The sequence below is a fragment of the Myotis daubentonii genome, chromosome 17 (assembly GCF_963259705.1).
Source record: "Myotis daubentonii chromosome 17, mMyoDau2.1, whole genome shotgun sequence".
Classification (NCBI taxonomy): domain Eukaryota; kingdom Metazoa; phylum Chordata; class Mammalia; order Chiroptera; family Vespertilionidae; genus Myotis; species Myotis daubentonii.
The window spans coordinates 24,459,976-24,479,131 of record NC_081856.1 but is presented as its reverse complement, the minus strand read 5'-3'; the positions used below and the strand labels follow the sequence as shown (position 1 = coordinate 24,479,131).

At 41.3% G+C, this 19,156-nt stretch overlaps 1 protein-coding gene across 3 annotated transcripts in view; it reads right to left on the bottom strand.

Annotated features, from left to right (window-relative positions):
* NSMAF (neutral sphingomyelinase activation associated factor) overlaps positions 1 to 19,156 on the bottom strand; it is a 44,725-nt gene that overhangs the window by 17,456 nt on the left and 8,113 nt on the right. Inside the window, exons 2-11 of one of the 3 annotated variants that reach the window (XM_059673122.1) lie at positions 15,624 to 15,713; positions 13,435 to 13,513; positions 13,277 to 13,344; positions 13,160 to 13,196; positions 8,799 to 8,849; positions 5,874 to 5,945; positions 5,519 to 5,566; positions 5,353 to 5,405; positions 3,188 to 3,317; positions 1,259 to 1,330 (exon numbers count right to left, since the gene is read on the bottom strand). In XM_059673122.1, coding sequence (XP_059529105.1) covers positions 1,259 to 1,330; positions 3,188 to 3,317; positions 5,353 to 5,405; positions 5,519 to 5,566; positions 5,874 to 5,945; positions 8,799 to 8,849; positions 13,160 to 13,196; positions 13,277 to 13,344; positions 13,435 to 13,513; positions 15,624 to 15,713 — 700 coding nt within the window. The remainder of the gene's footprint in view (positions 1 to 1,258; positions 1,331 to 3,187; positions 3,318 to 5,352; positions 5,406 to 5,518; positions 5,567 to 5,873; positions 5,946 to 8,798; positions 8,850 to 13,159; positions 13,197 to 13,276; positions 13,345 to 13,434; positions 13,514 to 15,623; positions 15,714 to 19,156) is intronic. The other 2 variants (XM_059673124.1, XM_059673123.1) reach the window with 2 other exon arrangements.

Here is a 19,156-nt window from a genome sequence, read left to right as displayed (position 1 = left end):
GAATAGACAAAGAAATGACAAAAGCAGACTTGTTCTTGGTTTAAATACAGGCTTTTACCATTTACTAGTTAAGGAACAGAGGAAATTAACTCTTAGAATCTCAATTTCTTTATAAAATAGAATATCATCTACCTCACAGGGACTGTCATGATAATAAAATATTGTACATAAATTGCCCAGTATACAGAAGACACTTAATGTCAATTTCTAGTCTTTTTCTGACTGTGTCTTTATACCCACAGGAGGAGATTTTCAATAGTATGCGTCCATAATTCTCTATTAGCACTAGAAATGAAGAGTATCCTTTTAAGTTAAATAGGTAGAAAAGGCAAATTTCACAAATATGAAACAAAAATGAGGTGCTTAACATTCAACAGTGCTTTGGTAATGCTACCTACCAGGTGACTGGTTAATCTTCAAAGAAGAACAAATGAATTTATACTGATGTCAAATTAAAACACCCTGGAATCACGCCTTATGTGGGGATTGGTTTCCAAGGTCAGCATGTAAGACTAACATAAGTATGGACATACGCCTCCCTAGGGGAATGGTAGGAAGAACTGCCCAAATGATTTAATCGGTTATTTTGTTCATTTCTCTCCCTTCCAAGCTGAAGGCTGAATTACTCTAAGCTAACCGAAGACACTACAGATCCACTGAAGAGTTAACTTTGTACTAGCTTCCAAATTTTACTCTGAGATCTAGCTGCTATGAGCAGATGGTGCAGGTCACACTGGATTGCTCTGCATAGCTTATCCCTGCATAACCCCAGGAACTCCTAGTATACAGAAGTGAGGAACTCAAGGCAGCACACCCTATCTCTCTTGCTCTTAGAGCCAAAAACATTCCTCACGGCAGCCTTCTTGTGCAGAGAAAGGGGTTATTCCTTTATAAATTTCTAGGTCATCCAAAAGAAAGAACAGCATGACCAAGAGTCCACTTGCTTACAATACAGCATACTTACACTTCTCAGACAGGTGTTTATACATTAACTAGAGGTCTGGTGCACAAATTCATGCACAGGTGGCATCACTCGGCCTGGCCAGTGATTGGGGCCAATCGGGGCTGGCTGGCCAGGGGGAGGGACTGTGGGAGGTTGGCTGGCCGCGGGAGGTTGGCCATGGGAGTTCACTGACCACCAGGGGGCAGCTCCTGCATTGAGCATCTGCCCAATGTATTATTATACATTAATAATTCACTGGTTAAACTGAAACTAGGACAATCATTCACCTAAAACTGACATTCCACTTGAACTCACCAAAGGCATGAGGCCGTGCCTCCTTTTGTAAATGCGGCAGACGTCTTGGAGTGTGATCTGGACCACAGGTTTCTGTAAAAGTAAAAAGACTATCTCAAAGGTCAACATTCTGACACAATTAGAAGTTGATCTTTAGTATCAGAAAGCGGAATCAAATGACCAAGTCTTGCCTTCCTGATGTGTTACAAGATGAACAACTGGAAAGGGAGATCTTAAATGACGTGTATCTGGTTTAACACTCCAGCCTGCCCTTTTTTGCTTTGTGACCTTGGACAAGTCTCCCTACCTCCATTCAGCACCACAAATATGGTAATGCGTCCATCTTTCAGGTTATCGCAAGGTGGTTAAGTGTTATAAAATGCTAAAGGATTGGTCTAGAGCCTGGCCGGTGTGGCTCAGTGGTTGAGCATCCACCCATGAACCAAGAGGTCACTAGTTCGATTCCCAGTCAGAACACATGCCTGGGTTGTGGGCTCGATCCCCAGGAGGGGGTGTGCAGGAGGCAGCCAACTGATGATGTCTTTCTCTCATCAATATTTCTCTCTATCCCTCTCCCTTCCTCTCTAAAAATCAATAAAAACATTTTTTAAAAGAAGGATTGGTTATAGATAACTTCTCAGGAATTTTGCTATTCTTTTATAGAGCAATGGTTTCCTTAGTCCTCACTCATTTTAGAATCTTGTTTTTTGTCTCCTTAAAAACTATAGTGTATTAAGGCTCACAAACAATTATAGTATAAAGCAGGGCTTCAAAACTTTTTCTTTCATAAGGAGGGTAATTTTCTCACTTCTTTAAAACCTTAAAATGCTAGTAAGAGATGAATGAGGTTAGAAAAGGCAATGAGGTTGGCTAAAAGCTGACAAGTTTATTTTCCTATTTCTGAGTGGAAGGGATCAATGCTCATAGTATGAATCCTGAAGCTATGGCACATATTCATATTTTTCCAAAAGTTTTTGACCCTGAGCTATGATAACAGTAGTGGGTAAGCCAATTTTATTGCATGGCTAGAGAATGCCCATCAGCAATGAGTACTGCTTCTATTGGAGGGTTTGGCAAGCGTGCCCCACCACCTGGTGGACAGAATTATCACAGCATTATCTTTCACTTAGAAAAGTATTGGAAGTTTTAGGGCCATATAATGACTGACCAGCTGGATTATTTCCACGGTAGAGCCTGTGGCAGGAGACACTCCTGTTCTTTAAACTTCCCTGCTAAATGGTCCAGTGGCACCATTAGAGCATATTAGGATTTCTGTTCCTTCAGTGAGCCACTCCCCAAAGGGGCTAGATCTAGATAAAGCAGCCCGTCTCTATAACATGTAGCGTGGAGATCTGAGTTATTTTCGCTTATCGGCCTAGGAAGGCTAACATCACTGTGAAAGGGAGACTAGTTCCATCGCCACAGAGGCGCCCTGCAGCTGCCCCCGAGCATCGCTGCGTGCACCTGCTCTGGCGGGGCCAGGACCACTCCCACTGCCTTTTTGGGAACGATTCAGATTTCCTGACTTGGTAATAAAGGAAAAACAAGAAGTACCAACACAGGCATATATGTAAGCAGATATACAGAAAACATTCATTTCTTCTTAATCTTAATGTATTTCATTTGTCTCTTGCAGAAGTGCCTCCGAGTAGAAAGGTAGAATGCTCTCATGACCCTCTATTAAAGTCGGGAGGAGCAGGGTTCCTTTTCATAGCACTGAGAGCAAGTGACCCCGAAAGGAAAACAGATCAGAAGAGCTCACACTCAGATTCCTCAGGATTCCACAGGGAGCCTGTGACAGAGACAGGCGATGGAGGGGCCGGGAGGTCATTCTGATCCTCACCAAAATGTGAGAACACTGAGATGGTGAAGTCAAGCTCACAGGAAAGAGCGGAAGGTGAAGGGCCCAGTGCTAACGGGGTTTCCACCTGCACTGCAGTCGTCACGTACCGGGTACCCATTGAGGGGCTGAAAGTACAGGGTGGTGTCAGTGATGCACACATGTCCGGGGTTTGTCACCAGAGGGGTCACCATTTCTGCTTTGCATTCCATGTGCAGCTTTTCAGAAACACTTTGGAACCTGATAATTTCAGCAAAAGCAAAAAAAAAAAAAAGGAATCAGAAAATCAGAAATCGATCTACTTTCTAGGTTTAACTTTACCTAAGAGAGTTACAGTGTGACTTTGCATAAGATTTGTCTAAATACCGACTTTCTACAACATAAATGGTAATATAAATCAGTACTGCTTCTACTGGAGGGTTTGGTGAGCATCACAAAAATCGGCCACAAATAAAACTGACATTCTTTTAAATGGTATAATGAAAATTCAATTTTTAAAAAACAGGTGAGGTTATGTACTGCAGAAGGAAAGACAGACAAGTAAATGAAGCCAAATAACCCATTAGCTTAAAATAAACTGACGTAGAAACTACTCTTAAATTAACAACATTTTCTATTTTTTCTGTCATTAAGGCCTACTTTCATAGTCATATAGGCCATTTTTGCATAGGTAGCATTTATTTCACACTACACTTCATAAGACTATGAATACACAATTACAATAACGTGAATGTCAGTTCTGAAGTCCAGCTGACCCATGATCAACACAGTTTGAACTACAAGGATCCACTTACCTAATGATTTTTTTCAATAAATACTGTAAATGTATTTTCTCTTCCTTATGATTTTCTTCATAACACTTTCTTTTCTCTAGCTTACTTTATTGTGTAGTATATAATACATATAATGTACAAAATATGCATTAATCAACTTTATGTGATCAGTAAGGCTTTGGGTCAACAGTAGCTACGAGTAGTTAAGTTTTGACTATGCAGGGGTTGTCACCCCTAACTCCCACATTGTTAAGGGTCAACTGTACATTCTTTTGTGGATTTACTACAGTAAAACTAATCAAATAAAGATGATTTCTCGACTAGCCCACTGTAAATTATTTAGACAGTCAAACAGAGAATAGGTTAATATTAAAGTATAACTGTTTTCAGAAAATACACTGTACACTTAGAAAAGCTAAAAAAATCAATAATAATTTAAAAAACCCACATTAGACCAATAAAAATGTAGTCTCTTGGGCCCCATAAGATACCTCCAGAAGGTACCTATCACAATTTGAAGGGCCAAGAAAGACTTTCTGGAAACACTGACAGATAAGCTGAAATCAGAAGAATCAGAAAGAGTTAGCCAGGTGCAAAAGAGTTGAGTACTCTTAGCGGAGGGAAGACGCACTAAGTCCTGGAGGTGAGAGATCATGTGGCTCACCCAGGGACTGCATGCAATGCAGAGCTGGAGCATGGAATCCAAGAGCAAGCAGTGACTGGAAGTTGTGAACAAGGACTAGACCATAAGTGGACTGTGCGCCAACTAAGATTAAGATTTTACCCTGAAGGCAATGGGCAGTCTTGAAGAGTTTAAACAAACCAGTGATATAATTAAGTACATTCTTTAGAAATAACATATATTCTATTTATTTATTTAACTTATTATTTTTTGTTAATTGTCACCCAAGGACATTTTTCCATGGATATTTAGAGAGTGGAGGGGAGGAAGAGAGACAGAGAGAAACATTGATGGAAGAGAGATGCATCATCGATTGGTTGCTGCCCCAAGTGGCCTGCAACCGAGGCACATGCCCTTGACCAGAATCAAATCTGAGACACTTCAGTCCTGGGCTGATGCTCTAGCCACTGAGCAAAACCGGCTGAGGCAGAAGAACATATTTTAAAAGTACAACAGTTACCATGGGGAAAAGGGGATTGGAGAAGGGAACACTGGTGTCAGGTAGACAGGCTAGAAGCTGTCACAGTGTTCGGAGTGGGAGGTGATGGTGGCCTGAGGCAATAACAGTGGGAAAAGACAAGCTGACAGACAGGAAGGATGTTAGAGAGCCTCACCTACTGTCCTGACTGACAGGTGCCAGGATGGAGAGAGTGGAGGAAGCCCCTGACCCGGCTCCTGCACTGAGGTGGGGCCATTCCCTCAGGGAAGCAGGTGAGGGGTGAGGAGGATGACAGCATCAGTGCGGCCATGCTGAGCAAGGCAAACAGATGGAGATGTCCACTGCTTTTATAACCCGTAAGCAAAATCATTAAACACCTACCTGTTCTTGTCAAATGATGTTCTTGCCAAGCGTGACTGCAAAATAGCTGTTATCTATGAAAACAGAACATTTATAAAGTATGGATATAAATATTTATAAGTAAAAATCAATACAAGTTAATTCATAATAAACTGAAATAAAGATAGAGATCTTCAGAAACTCTTACCATAGCAGTTTGGTCCCCTAGTTTGTCAAGGCAGGATGCTCTGTGAAGCTACAATATTATAAATATACATGAATTTATTTCTTTCTCTCAGATGATATAAAGATATTTCCTTAGAAGCAATGAAATAACAGCAAGCATTCTGTTACTTAGTAACAGTTAAGATCGCTTCTGATGTATGTCTGGCTTTTTCCTAATATACAGTTTTCAAATTCAACATAACCAAGTAAATCTGATTCATGTTTATAAAAGAGATTAGGGTTTCAGTAAGATGTATACATAGAACATTTTTAAGTTTCTGCCTGCGTTTGTTTTGAATTATCAGCCCAGTAAATGCCTGAGTTAGGCACTGGCTTACCTGAAGCAACGTCTCCACAACATCTTCCACTTTCCCTGAAACATCCAATTCAAAGACATATTCCATTCTGCCCTACCAAGAAGAGAAAGGGATAAAAACAGAGGAAGAGATGAAGCATGTCCACCTCGCGTGAAGAGCATTTGCAAATCCCTGGCGGAAGGCCACACGCATCCGCCTGGTGTGTCCTCCCTCACGCCGCCCAGAATGAGAGCTCCGGGGAGCAGAGCCCATCGGATTTACTGCTGTATTTATGCTGCACTTGCTTCTGCTAACTTTGGGCTTAGTTTGCTGTTCTTTTTTTAGTTCCTTGAGGTATACAGTTAGATTTGAACATTTGAGATCCTTTTTTAATGTAGGTGCTTATCACTATAAACTTCCCTCTTAGTACTGCTTTTGCTGCATCCTGTAAGTTTTGATATGTTGTCTTTTTGTTTGTCTTGTGATATTTTTAAATTTCCCTTTATATTTCTCCGTTGACTCACTGGTTGCTCAAGAGCGCTAATTTCCACATACTTGTAAATTTGCCTTCTGCTATGGATTTCTAGTTTTGCTTCATTGTAGTTGCAAAAGATACTTGGTATGAGTTCAATCTTCTTAAATTCATTAAAACTTGTTTCGGCCCTGGCCAGGGCAGCTCAGTTGGTTAGGCATCGTTCCATGCACTGAAACGTTGCCGGTTTGATTCCAGGTCAGGGCACATGTCCAGGTTGAGGGATCAGTCCCCAGTGGGGGATGTGCAGGAGGCAGCAGATCGATGTTGTGCTCTTGCATCAATGTTTCTCTCTCTCTTCCTCCCCCTTCCTCTCTCTCTAAAAATCAATATGAAACAGAAAACTTGTTTTGTGACCTAACATGTGATCAACCCCGAAGCATGTTCCACGTGTACTTAAGCCTGTGTATTCTGCTGCTGGTGGGAAGAATGTTCTCTGTGTCTGTTCGGCTCATTTGGCCGATAGCGTCGAATCCTCCGTTTCCTCATTCATCTTCTATCAGGATGTTCTATCCACTATTGAAGTGGGGCATGAAGTCTACCATGACTGTGTTGCTGTCAATGCCTCCCTCCAATTCTGTCAATGTCGGCTTCGTACGTGTGGGTGCACACACTGAGGTTGGATGCCTATATGTTGTGATGGTTAATTCTGTGTGTCCCATGCTCTCCTTTTCCCTTGCGCCCGAGGGAGAGTCTGCTTCGCTGCACAGGCCTCTGTGTGCGTCCTCAGGGCCTCTGGGGCAGCGGCGCGATGCCCCACGCTCTCTTGCTTTCAGTGGTTCCCGGCCGGGTACTGTCAATGCTCCAAGGCAGGCAAGACAGAAGCCAGTCCCTCAGGCAGCTGCCCCGAAGTCAGAACAGTGGCCATATGGTTGTGGTTCCCTCCCGAGGGAGAAGGTGGGAGCTGGGCGTTCCTCTCAGTCATGGCACTGTGCTGGGGGCGCTACCAATTTTCCCGCCGGCTTCAGTGAGGCTGACCTGCGGTGCAGCAGGCTCTTCGTTGGTTTTGAGTTGCTCACGAAGGGAACTGGTCCGTGGATGGTTGTTGAAGTATCTCCATGACAGGAATGAGGGTCTGGGGCTTCCTACCCGACATCACCGTTGATGTCACTACCTCCCCCCTTTTTTAAATCTGAGGATCCTTGGCTTTCTAATTCACATTGGAATAAAAGACCTCTTCTTTGCTTCAACCTCACTCATTTCCTTTGACCTAATTTTTCCACAGCCGGAGCGCAGCTTTGCACTTCAAGGTGGCTACTAGGAGAGCCTTCAGAGGAGGAGCACCCCAGGCAGTGGCTCTCAACTTGGGGGGGAGGGGGGGCATGTGGTGCCACACACAATGGGGGAAACAGTGTATTAGGGCTTTCCGTGGGTGAGAATAGGCTGTATGAGAGACAGCCCCACCCAATAAAGCACTATCCTGCCCAAAATGCCAACAGCACCACCTCATTACATCTCAGCATTTGTAGTTCTGGACTAACTGGTGCATGCACTACTCCTTGTCTATAAAACCCCAAGGCCACCACATGTAGCTCATGCATCCCACAGGCTGCTGGCTGAGAAACTGCGGGCTGGCCTGAACTGCCCTGAGATCAGCCTGTGTTTGCCCAGAGAGGGCGACTTTTCCTAATTCACAGAGGTGTCAGCATAAGGAGCACTGGCCCTGACGCCAGGTCCTGGTGGAATTATCCCTTTCCTATACATTAAGCTGAAGCATAAGGAATGAAATAAAACACAGGATGGTTAAATGTAATTTCTAAGCTTACTTAACAGATACTGTATTCAAGTCTACTCATAGCTTCCACCCAATTAAGAGAATTTATAAATTATTACCGAGCTCTCAAATAAGGGTATTAAAACCCATATTTCTGCCGAAACTGGTTTGGCTCAGTGGATAGAGCGTCGGCCTGCGGACTGAAAGGTCCCAGGTTCGATTCCGGTCAAGGGCATGTACCTGGGTTGCGGGCACATCCCCAGTGGGAGTGTGCAAGAGGCAGCTAATCGATGTTTCTCTCTCATCGATGTTTCTAACTCTCTCTCTCTCTCCCTTCCTCTCTGTAAAAAATCAATAAAATATATTTAAAAAAACAACAACAAAAAACAAAAAATAAAAATAAAACCCATATTTCTCAAAAAATAAATTCTCAATAATATGTAGTAATCTTAAAAATGATGTATGTTTGATTTCAATTTCTATTCTAATAACCTAAGCTCTTTTTTGTCTATTAAACACTTTTTTAAGTCAAAAAGTTCACTGAAATCTCTTGGACTAAAATCTGTGATTCTCTTGGGTAATTTTGTCATAACTGTTAGGTGACAAGCTTTGAAATACCCATTATTATTATATTTTAATAAAGATGTTAACAGAGTTACAAAACCTTATTGTTCAAAAGCACTATATTAATTCCTGGGAATAAATAAAAAGCTTTACTTACTCTTTCTATTTTATATGGTGCAACAATGTTGTGTTCTTTAATGAAATATACCTGAGAAAAACAAATCAATATTTGTAAAATAAAAATTTTCATAGTCATACATTACTATAAATTCAATTATGAACTGAATTTAAATCATTGTTACACAATCTCCACTTTCCAAAACCACTTACATTAATATTAGTGCAGTTTTAAGATTCTGATGTTAAAATAACAAATACTAAATTAAAAAGAAACGCATCAAGGCAACAAGGCATCACTGGTACCAAGTAACCAAGCAGACAGGTGAAGGAAGCTAATGTAAGTGCCAGTTTTCTAAAAATACGGGTAAAACAAATCACTGGGCATGAAATACATTCATTAACACCAAGAAACTTCTCTTCCCTGGAGGCGATCTGGTCACACCGTGCTCTTACCGGCCACCTGTCCTTACCCTGCGTGTTAGTAACTGTGTCAAACAAGCAACGCCATCTGCCAGAGCCAGCAATGTCCTCTCTGCCTGCCTTCTCTCCTGCTGGGGTGGAGGGTCCGCCGGCTCCCAGACCAGGCACCTCCTAGGGCACAGATATGAACCCCACCCCACCCCTCACCCCCGCCCCCAACCCAGCAGCCATTCACTTTGCTCCCATGATGCTACACTGCACTCTCTCCCATTGGAAACAAACCACAGTAAAAAACCTCTCCAGGAGGTCACATCCCCTTGCCATGTCTCCATTCTTTTCTGTGGTAAAACTCTATGCAAGAGCCACTTCACTTTCTCTTGCACCCAGGACAGGTTTCCACCCAACCACATGACTGAGAACATTCCTGGAAGGTCACAGAAGCTGCACAAGATCTCCAGGTCACCAAAGCCAGCGAGCGTCCCTCCGCAGGGCGCCCTGGACCAGCTTCCCAGAGCATGTGACAGAGCTGATGGCTCTTCCCTGGCGCAGCTTGCACTTGGCTCCCCAGGCACCTGCTCCTGGTTCTCCCGACCTCACCCCTCACCCGCTGCTCCTCCAGTCTTCCTTCCAACCCTGCGCTCTCTCCCGCTCTCTCCTGCCTCTGAGGTTACAGAGAGTGGCAGGGCCTCCCCAGGCCTCTGCCCACACCCGTCCTGGGAAACCTCATCAGTCCCAGGGCTTAGAAAGGAATCTGGAACCTGCTGACCTCCAGCTTCTCTGAAGCCCAGACCGGCGCTTCCACTAGTAAATGCTGCCAGACTTCCCCTCCGAGAGGTCACATTCCAAGCAAAGCTGCTCCTTCACCACAACAAAGGGCACGGCCACCCACCTCGCCAGTCATTCCTGACGGTTCTCCTCTCACTTGCAACTAGCCCAGCGCACACCTGATGGGTTTTTCTTCAGAACTGACCAGCCTCGCCCTTCTACTGCTACCGTCCTGCTCTAAGACGCCGGGTTTCTGACACCAACGGGTCTCCTTGCTTCACACACACTCGCCCCAACAGCATATCCTCCAGCTGGCCTCCAGAGAGATCTACAAACACACACAAGTCAGATCGCGTCCCTCCTCTGTCTAGGGACTTTTCTTTGGTGTTTCAGTCTAACTCCTGACTGGCCCCAAGGGCCTCCGTGACCTGGTCTCTGCCACTGCTTTCACCTCCCTTCCAGGCACTCTGACTCCCAGGGTCCACGCTGCACCCACACCCTCACTGCGCCTCCCAGCGGCCGCCTCCCAGCTGCCGGAGACATTCACATCTCAGGGCCTCTCCCAGGCTACTCTCTGCCCCCAAACACCATTTCTTAGGATGGTCGCAGGGCTTGCTCCCTCACGCCTTCTGAGAGGAGGGACCTTCTCATCGAGGCATCCCTGACCATTCTATCCAGAGGAGCACGTGTCCCTTGTCGTATTCTATCCCTTTGTCCTGTTTTCATTTTTTTCATGACATTTATCGCTGCCTGACATTATAGAAGATAATTGATTCTTGTCTGTTTTCCCTCATGAAAAGTAAAATCCACGGGGAGAGGAGCTCCAGATACTTTGTTCTTCCCTATATCTCTAAAACCTTGAGTATAATACTTATAGAGTGCATGAATTACAACTATTATTCACACACACACACACACACACACACACACACACACACACCCTCTATATCTGCCAGTAAGAGGACATTTGGAAGCCAAACTCTCTAAATCCAAGGGACCCAACATACAGTCACCCCCCTTTCCAAGGTTTCACTTTCCGCGGTTTTAATGACCTGCAGTCAACCTTGGCCTGAAAATATTAAATGGAAAATAAACAATTCATCAGTTTAGAACGTGTGCTGTTTTAAGGAGCATTATGAAATCTCACACCCTCCTGCTCCACCATTCAGACGTGAATGGCCCCTTGGTCCAGTATAGCCACACTGTACACGCTGCCCGCCCTTAGGCACCGGGTAGCTTCCTGGGTTATCAGGGGACTGTCGTGGTGTCCAAGCACTTGTGCTCAAGTCACCCTGATTTCACTTACTAATGGCCCCAAAGCACAAGAGCAGCAATGCTGACGATTCAGAGATGCCAAAGAGAAGCTGTAAAGTTTCTTTAAGCGCACGCATATGATGCGTAGAAAGAAATATGGCATATGTAGGGTTCAGCACTATCTGCTGTTTCGGGCATCCACTGGGGGTCTTGGAATGTATCCCTCACAGATAAGGGGAGACTACTGTGTTTCTGAAACATTGTGACCTAATAAATAATAAAAAACATAAAAGTTGTATTTCTAGGTTGTGTACTTAACCAGGAAGCTTGAAATGATACTTGAGAGAGTAGCTTGTGCCTAGTCACCCCCTAGTGTTAAGCTGACTTTGAGTTTGTTTAATATAAGACCTCTTCTACAAACTATTAAAAATAGGTGGAAGGATTTGGGGGCTTTATTTCTAAGACCAGTTATTAAAATTTTACCAAAATGTGTATTTTTTTCTAGTGGAAACCAAGAAAGTACTTCCTTTCAAGATACAGACCTTCTAGAACAGGGGTCCTCAAACTTTTTAAACAGGGGGCCAGTTCACTGTCCCTCAGACCGTTGGAGGGCCGGACTATAGTTTAAGAAAAACAAACTATGAACAAATTCCTATGCACACTGCACATATCTTATTTTGAAGAAAAAAATAAAACGGGAACAAATACAATATTTGTATTTGCATGTGGCCCGCGGGCCGTAGTTTGAGGACCCTTGTTTTAGAATAAGGCAAAGATGCCGAATGATGCTGTAGGAGTAAGGAGAGCACAGGGGCAGCCCAGAATTAGTAATAATGGTGTTCCTTCCCAGAGGAATAGATGGCTGTAACTGTTTTTCATATATGCCAGTTACAACAGCATAAAGTCCAAGGTAGCCTGTGAAATGTTTTCTTCCTTGAAATCAATGGAATCATGGATACAGATCCAGAAAATCACGTAATCTGATATCTCCCAGCTTTTATAACAGACTCGTCAGTAGACATGAAAAAGTGTTCCACGATCAAAGGTTCTGGCGATCTGAAAACCGCGGGGAGCACCCTCTGCCCCTAACCATTCGCCTCCTGGACTCTTAGTGCACTTCTGTGTGTTAAGGCTTTGAGTCAAGTCCCGAGTCTGTGTGTCTTTGTTCCCACAGCATTCCCTACACTTACTTGATCACAGGAAGATTTTTCTTTGAACACTTTAAGGAACGAGGGCTCTCACTAATAGCTGAGGCAACACTGATCTCCTCTAACCCTTTCATTTTAAAGATGAAGGTGAAGTCAGAGGCAAAGGAAAGTGGTAGATGATCTCTCCTCCATTCTTATTTCCAATTTTTCAAATATCTACAGACAAATTAAGTATATATAACAGGAGAAAAGCCCTGTTTCACTTTATTTCTGTATTGCCAGTATTAGGCACAGTGCTGGGTGCATAAATGCATACCAAGTGACTTTGGAATGAATAGCAAGTCATGACCCCAAGCGTCATAATTATACAAGGTTACACATCCTGAGTCGCTGCCTTGGCTGTCAGCATGCCTCAGGCTGAGATCATGTAAGTGGTGTGCTGGCCTCCTCCTTCTCAATGACGAGGAGGTCATAGGAGGAACCACAGTCCTTTCATTTCAACCCTCAAACATGGCCAGGACTCCTAAAGACGAAACCACAAGCCTGCAGGTTATCACAGCCTTAGTAAACATTAAAGATCTCATTAGGGATCACATCTTTTAAAATATGTATTTCTCAATAATTATTTAAAAGCATTCAAACATTTATTCTAACTATCTCCATTTGAGATTCCTACAAATAATTTAATTATGCTTAAGCCCACATGTGCATGTGCGCGCTTGCACGCACAAGCGTGCACACACACACACACACACACACACGCAAAGTGTTCGTTCAGGTTAGAACAAAACATTTACTATGTTACTCTTACCTGACTGAAAATGAGTGAAATTCCCCCAGATTTTGCCCTAAAATGCAGATAAAAGTTATTAAACATATATAAGGTTTTGGTAGACATGAAATCAAACAGTTAGTGATGATGACATACTTTGCAAAATGTCTATTGGTTCCATTTTCTCCATGTTTTCCTATTTTTATACAATCTCTCAAAGGAATCTGGATAAAATCAAGAGAGAAATGTAAAAATAAGCAAAGATAACATATACACAAAGAATAGGAATGTCTCTATGTTTTAAATGCATTTACCTTAATGATGGGCTGGGATATTGCATCTGGTTCAAAAATAACAGATTTTGAACATATTTTTAAGGAGCCTCTGACTCTCCTAGAGATCAAAGTACAAAATATTATTATTAGTGAACATTAATAAAAGTCACAAAAGAATCATAATACATTTTAAGGAGAGAGTAGTTGGCTAAAGCATCAACTAATAAAAGATCAACAACAGAATTAAAGAGAAGGGTGTGAAAGGTTGGAAAATACAGCAAAATAATTGTCCTCATCTCCTAGAGGTTAACAAAACCTGCATGTATTCTAATTTTGGTGAGCTCTGTCCCATGCACTTCATTTGTATGACGTCATTTGGAATTCACAGCTACACTGAAAGGAAATGAGGATCAGAAAACTGATCCTTAAGACACACTGATTCTACCCTGTCTCTAGAAAATCCTTTTGACTTGTAATTCCCTATATCTAAAAGAACTATTCAGAAGGCAACACTAAATATATAAAATTGACCATGTAAGAGATTTTTTTCTTACTTATCATAATGAAAAAATAAACAGAGTTTGAAATTATCTCATAAAATGCTTTTAATGGTGATTTTGGGGTATGGAGGAATTCAGGAAAAAATTTGTTCATAATAATAAGCAATTTTAAGATCAATTCAAACGTTAGATTTAGGGCTTTTAATTCCACTTCTTGGATTTATTTCTGCATGTCTGTATACTTTAAATAATCTAGTGGTTGGAAATTTACAGTATTTAAAAAAACAAATCACAGTGAGAAATATAGTCTTATAGTCTGAGTCCCACCTCCCTTCCTCCTACCATCACCAGATTAACACTCCCTGTTCTTTTGTTGGCAGCAATATTTCTTTAGCTTTCTATCTTTGGTGCTTAATACATATGATTTCATTTGCAATTCTTCGTCCTCAGAGGATATTTTACATCACTGATTTTACATAATTTTTTCCTGCTGTTAAATGCATGTACTTTTCTAACACCCTAAATTATATAATAATAACTTAAGAAGTACTTTTATGGAAATTTTTTAACATATACTAATAGACAATAGAAAACTTGCAAGTATCAATTATCTAGCTTCTGCAACTGTTAACATAAATAAATTTCTTAGACTCATTAAATAAATGACCTATCATTATCACACCTACAAAAATTAATAATTCCTTAATGTCATCAGTATTTAGTCAGTGTTGAAATTTTTCTATTTCCTAAATAGGTTTTAATAGTTGGTTTGTTCAAATCCTAATCCAAAGTCCATATTACATTTAATTGATAATGCCTCTTCTATCTCTTTACTCTAAAACAATTTTCATTTTCCCACATTATGAATTTTGCAAAATTAAAAGACGACCAGATTCTGGTTTGATTTTCTGACAAGAATGCTTCAGAGGCAGTGCACATGTACTCCCTTCTTATCAGGAGGCTCGCTGGGTTCAGGTGATGTCAACCTTGGCGTATCCATTATAAAATTTCTCAGCAGCTTCTCACCTGCTGGTTTAGCAGCCATTGAAGATTCTGTCTAGATCAGCAGTTAGCAAACGTTTTCTATGAAGGGCCAGATAGTAAATATTTTTTTCCTTTGCAGGCCATATGCATTCAACTCTGTCACAGCATTCAACTCTGCTATTGTAGCAGGAAACCAACCACACACAATACATAAACAAATGAGTGTGTGTGTCCCAATAAAACTTTATTTACAAAATAAATGTTTTTACCTAAGAGCTGTCATTTGCATCTACCTAATGAATGTATCTCCATTACTCATTGGAGATTGAAATTTTTATCATTCCTCTGTGTTTATTATCCAGAATTTTTTAAAGAACATTTTTAAAATTGAAGGTACTGATTTTTATACCATTCTGTGTTTTATGATCATTACTTTATAACACCATCACCCAAATAATTGAGTGTATAAGTACAAAAGGGATCAAGAAAAAAGTGATGGAATGAATCAGAGCCCTAGCCAGCTGATCTGAGGTACTCACAACCTTGGAGGAATTAGTACACACTGATTCTTAGCTTTGGGAAATATTCGAAGTGTGACAACAACTTATAAACGCTCCTCTTCTCATTACATTCCCAATACGAACGAAGGGGTGAAAAAAACCTCCATGATCATACATTTAATTTTAAAAACATCAGACAACAGAAAGGTTTGCTAGTCCATAGAGATACCAAAATCTTCCTTACCTTTCTTTCTGACTGCCCTTATGCTGAATATGATGAGCTGTATGCTGCTCGAAGAAGTATTCCTCCAAGTTAAGAAGGAGCAAGGAAAACCTAGATTGAGGGGCAGGAAGATACCTCATGTTTATTTTTTTTAAGTATAAGAAAGCAGAATATTTAAAGCATCCATTGCCAAAGCGCTTTTCCATTTATTAAATCAACAGATGCTTATTAAGGTAGATTATATGCCAGACATTCCTCACTATCCAGTAGTGAGGAGACAACACACAGACCAGCTGGCTATGCCAAAAATAAATAAATAAATAAATAAACAAACAAATAAATAAATAAATTTTTTACCAGGCAGATTTACTTTTTCTTTAGAAAAACCCAAAATTTCATGACATAAAATTTATTCTTGCCTGAAAAAACTTGGAGCTTTCCCACCTGAGGAGTTTTGATCCTGTTTTCCCATCTCTTCCCCACCACCCAGAAACCCTCAAACATTAAGACTTGTGATTAGATGAATTTATCCTGCTACTCCTACAATAGCCCCTGTAATAACCAATCTAATGATTTGTACACAATGAGTGTTTAATAAATAAGTAAACTGAACTGAATGGAATTCAAGATATAGTTCTTTTTAAAGTTTTGAGTGCTTTAAACTTTTAAAAACAAATTAAGGTGATAAGGAAAAGTACAAATTTAGTTGTATGGCCACAGAAACAAATATATGACAAAGAACTGCAAACAAATGTTTTGTTTGTCTTATGATAAGAAGCAGGAAATATCAACAGCATCTAGAGTTACGGGGAAAAGCTTTCATGAAAAGTGTGGGACTTAAGATGGGTCTTGAAGGTCTGGTGTGTGATGGAGGAAGATATTTAGATTAAACATTTATTTCTGTTTCCTCTGGAAAGTCCACTTTAAAAAGGGGAACAAAAACACTTTTTCAATGGTAAAACCCACAGACTAAAGAAAATTACAGACACATAAAAGCAGATGAGAGATCTCAACAAATGAGTAAGAAATGGAAAGCAGATAGGAGGACTCAGGAGTGATCTGAAACCAGAACAGCAGATGCCTCCAGAGAAGGTCCGAATTAGGAGAAAACCAAGACCAGTCTCAGGTCTTCCAGAAAGTCCAAAGTTGCAGGTTTCAGTCCTAAGGAGGAAGGATGAAGCATGAGGTGGAGGACGCAGAGCCTGAATGAGGAGTGGTCTAGGTTCCTCCCTTGATGGTTATCCCTATCGCACTCTGGCACACGGTTTTTCTATAGAAAAATTGAACAAGAGGCTTCAAACTACACATCAGCACAGGAAAAGGAGGGCTATGGAGCAAAAAGAGGGTGATTAAGCAAAACAAACAAACAAAAAAAACAGGAAGACAACACACAGACCAGCTGGCTATGCCAAAAGTAAGTAAATAAATAAATAAATAAATAGCCAGTCAGATTTAGTATTTATAATCATTACTTTATAGCTTCCAGCAGCAGTCTGTTGGGTTGTTTTGGGGAAAAAACTAACTAGCAGGAGAAAAAAGACCTATGGATTTTTGAAAGAGCCAGGTTCTCTACAACATCATCCCCAGAGAGAAGAGCAACAGATAAGGCCTGCCCAGAGTGACACGGAATTACACACTTCACACTTCAATATGAATGGACAATTCACGATCACCAGCCTCTAACATGAAAGAACTAAACCAAAACAAGCAGAAGAACACAATTTGAAGGACTGGAGACAATGTAGAGAACAGAAGAAAAGGCTAAAGGACTATAATTAATATCCTTACAAAGAAGAAATTACACCCATGAAATAAGATGTTGCTCATTAAAAAAATCTGAACCAAAAGAAACATAACTCACAATTAAAAATAACAAGAACAGGAACCAGTTTAATATCGTAACCAGCAACTCTTAATGGCCTGTTCTACATTTTAAAATCCATGAACAAGAGTTAATCATAGGCTAACCTGCTAGAGCTCAATGTAAAATGCTCACTATTAACACTTTTATCAGGATGATCATCAAGTAAGTTATGTAATGTCTAATCATTGTGGTGTACACCTAAAACTAATGTAATATTGTATGTCAACTGTAATTGAAAAATAAAAAATGATACAAAAAATGACCAGGCAGTTATAAATGACCCAAATAAAACTAGAAATGTGTAAAAATACAGTAATCGAAGTTAAACTAATGGAATAGACAGAAAATTAGGCAACTAGACAGAAAATTAGTAAATTAGAAGATGGATTTAAATAATTCACAACACAACACAGAAAAATAAATATTAAAGAGTGGTTATAAGGCATAAAAGAACTAGCAAAAGCAGTATTCCAAGAGCTAAAGGCTTGGCTCCAGATAGTTCCGAAACTGTTTCAGCTTCAGGACCCCAATCAGGATGAATAGAAAGACATCCCTATATAGACAAACACCAAAACACTGCAAAGAGATCGTAAAAGCAGACAGAGAAAAGACATTACTTACAGGGAACAATTAAACTTAAATGATATGGGTTAACTGCAGGCTGGTCTCCCAGAATAGAGACACAAGCTACATAGAAACCTGTGATGGTCTTGTCCTGGCCAACCACAAGGCTAGGACCCCAGTGTCTTACTCTACCAGAGAAAGGGCTGGCGGTTTTTAACCATGAACATGGATACAACAGATACTGCCCCATCCTGCCACATCCTACAGACCCAAGTGCAAGGCCAAGAGAGCCCCCAGTCAAGCCAGGAAAGGGGCAAGGCCAACCCACAGCCACAAAAACTGAGCTGGACATGCCGAGCCAAGGTTCCATCGCAGGTTAGCTCTCCTGTATCCTAGCCCAGGCTAGTCCTTGGGATCCCAGGGTCTCCTGGAGTCTGAAGCCCGGCCCTGCGGGACAGCTAAGTGCTGCAGCAGGGGCCATGGCACATGTGTTACTAACCCTTTCTCTGCTGAACTTCCTCCCTGGAATGCTGCTCCAGCAAGCATATTCCCCAGCCATTTGCCTTCGTTTGCACCATTTCCAAAATGCGGAATGAATTATACATCTAGCAAAACTGATTTTTCAAAACAAGGACAGCATAAAGACAGGTTCAGACAGACCAAAGCAAACTTAGTTTAGGATCACCAGACCCTTCTCAGGGGAACGTCTAAGGGCTATTCTTCAGGAAAGAGAAAGTAATTCCAAGGGGAAGATGTGATATGCGAGGAAGAATGCTGAACTAAATATGCATGTAAAACAGAGAAGTATTAACTAGACAATTATACAGCAGACCCCACCCCCCGTGTTGGCAATTTCACTTTCTGTGGTTTCAGTTACCTGTGGTCAACCATGGTCTAAAAATATGAAATGAAAAATTCCAGAAATAATTAACTCATAAGTTGTAAACGGTGGCACTGTTCTGAGGAGCGTGCTAACATCTAGTGCCTTCCCCCTGGGGCCAGCTCAGCACGCGAATCATCCTTTGGTCAATCTTCTCCCACCCTGTTAGTCATTTAGTAGTGGTCTCAGTTACCACATCGGCTGTTGTGGTACTGCAGTGCTTGTGTTCAAGTAACCCTTGTTTTG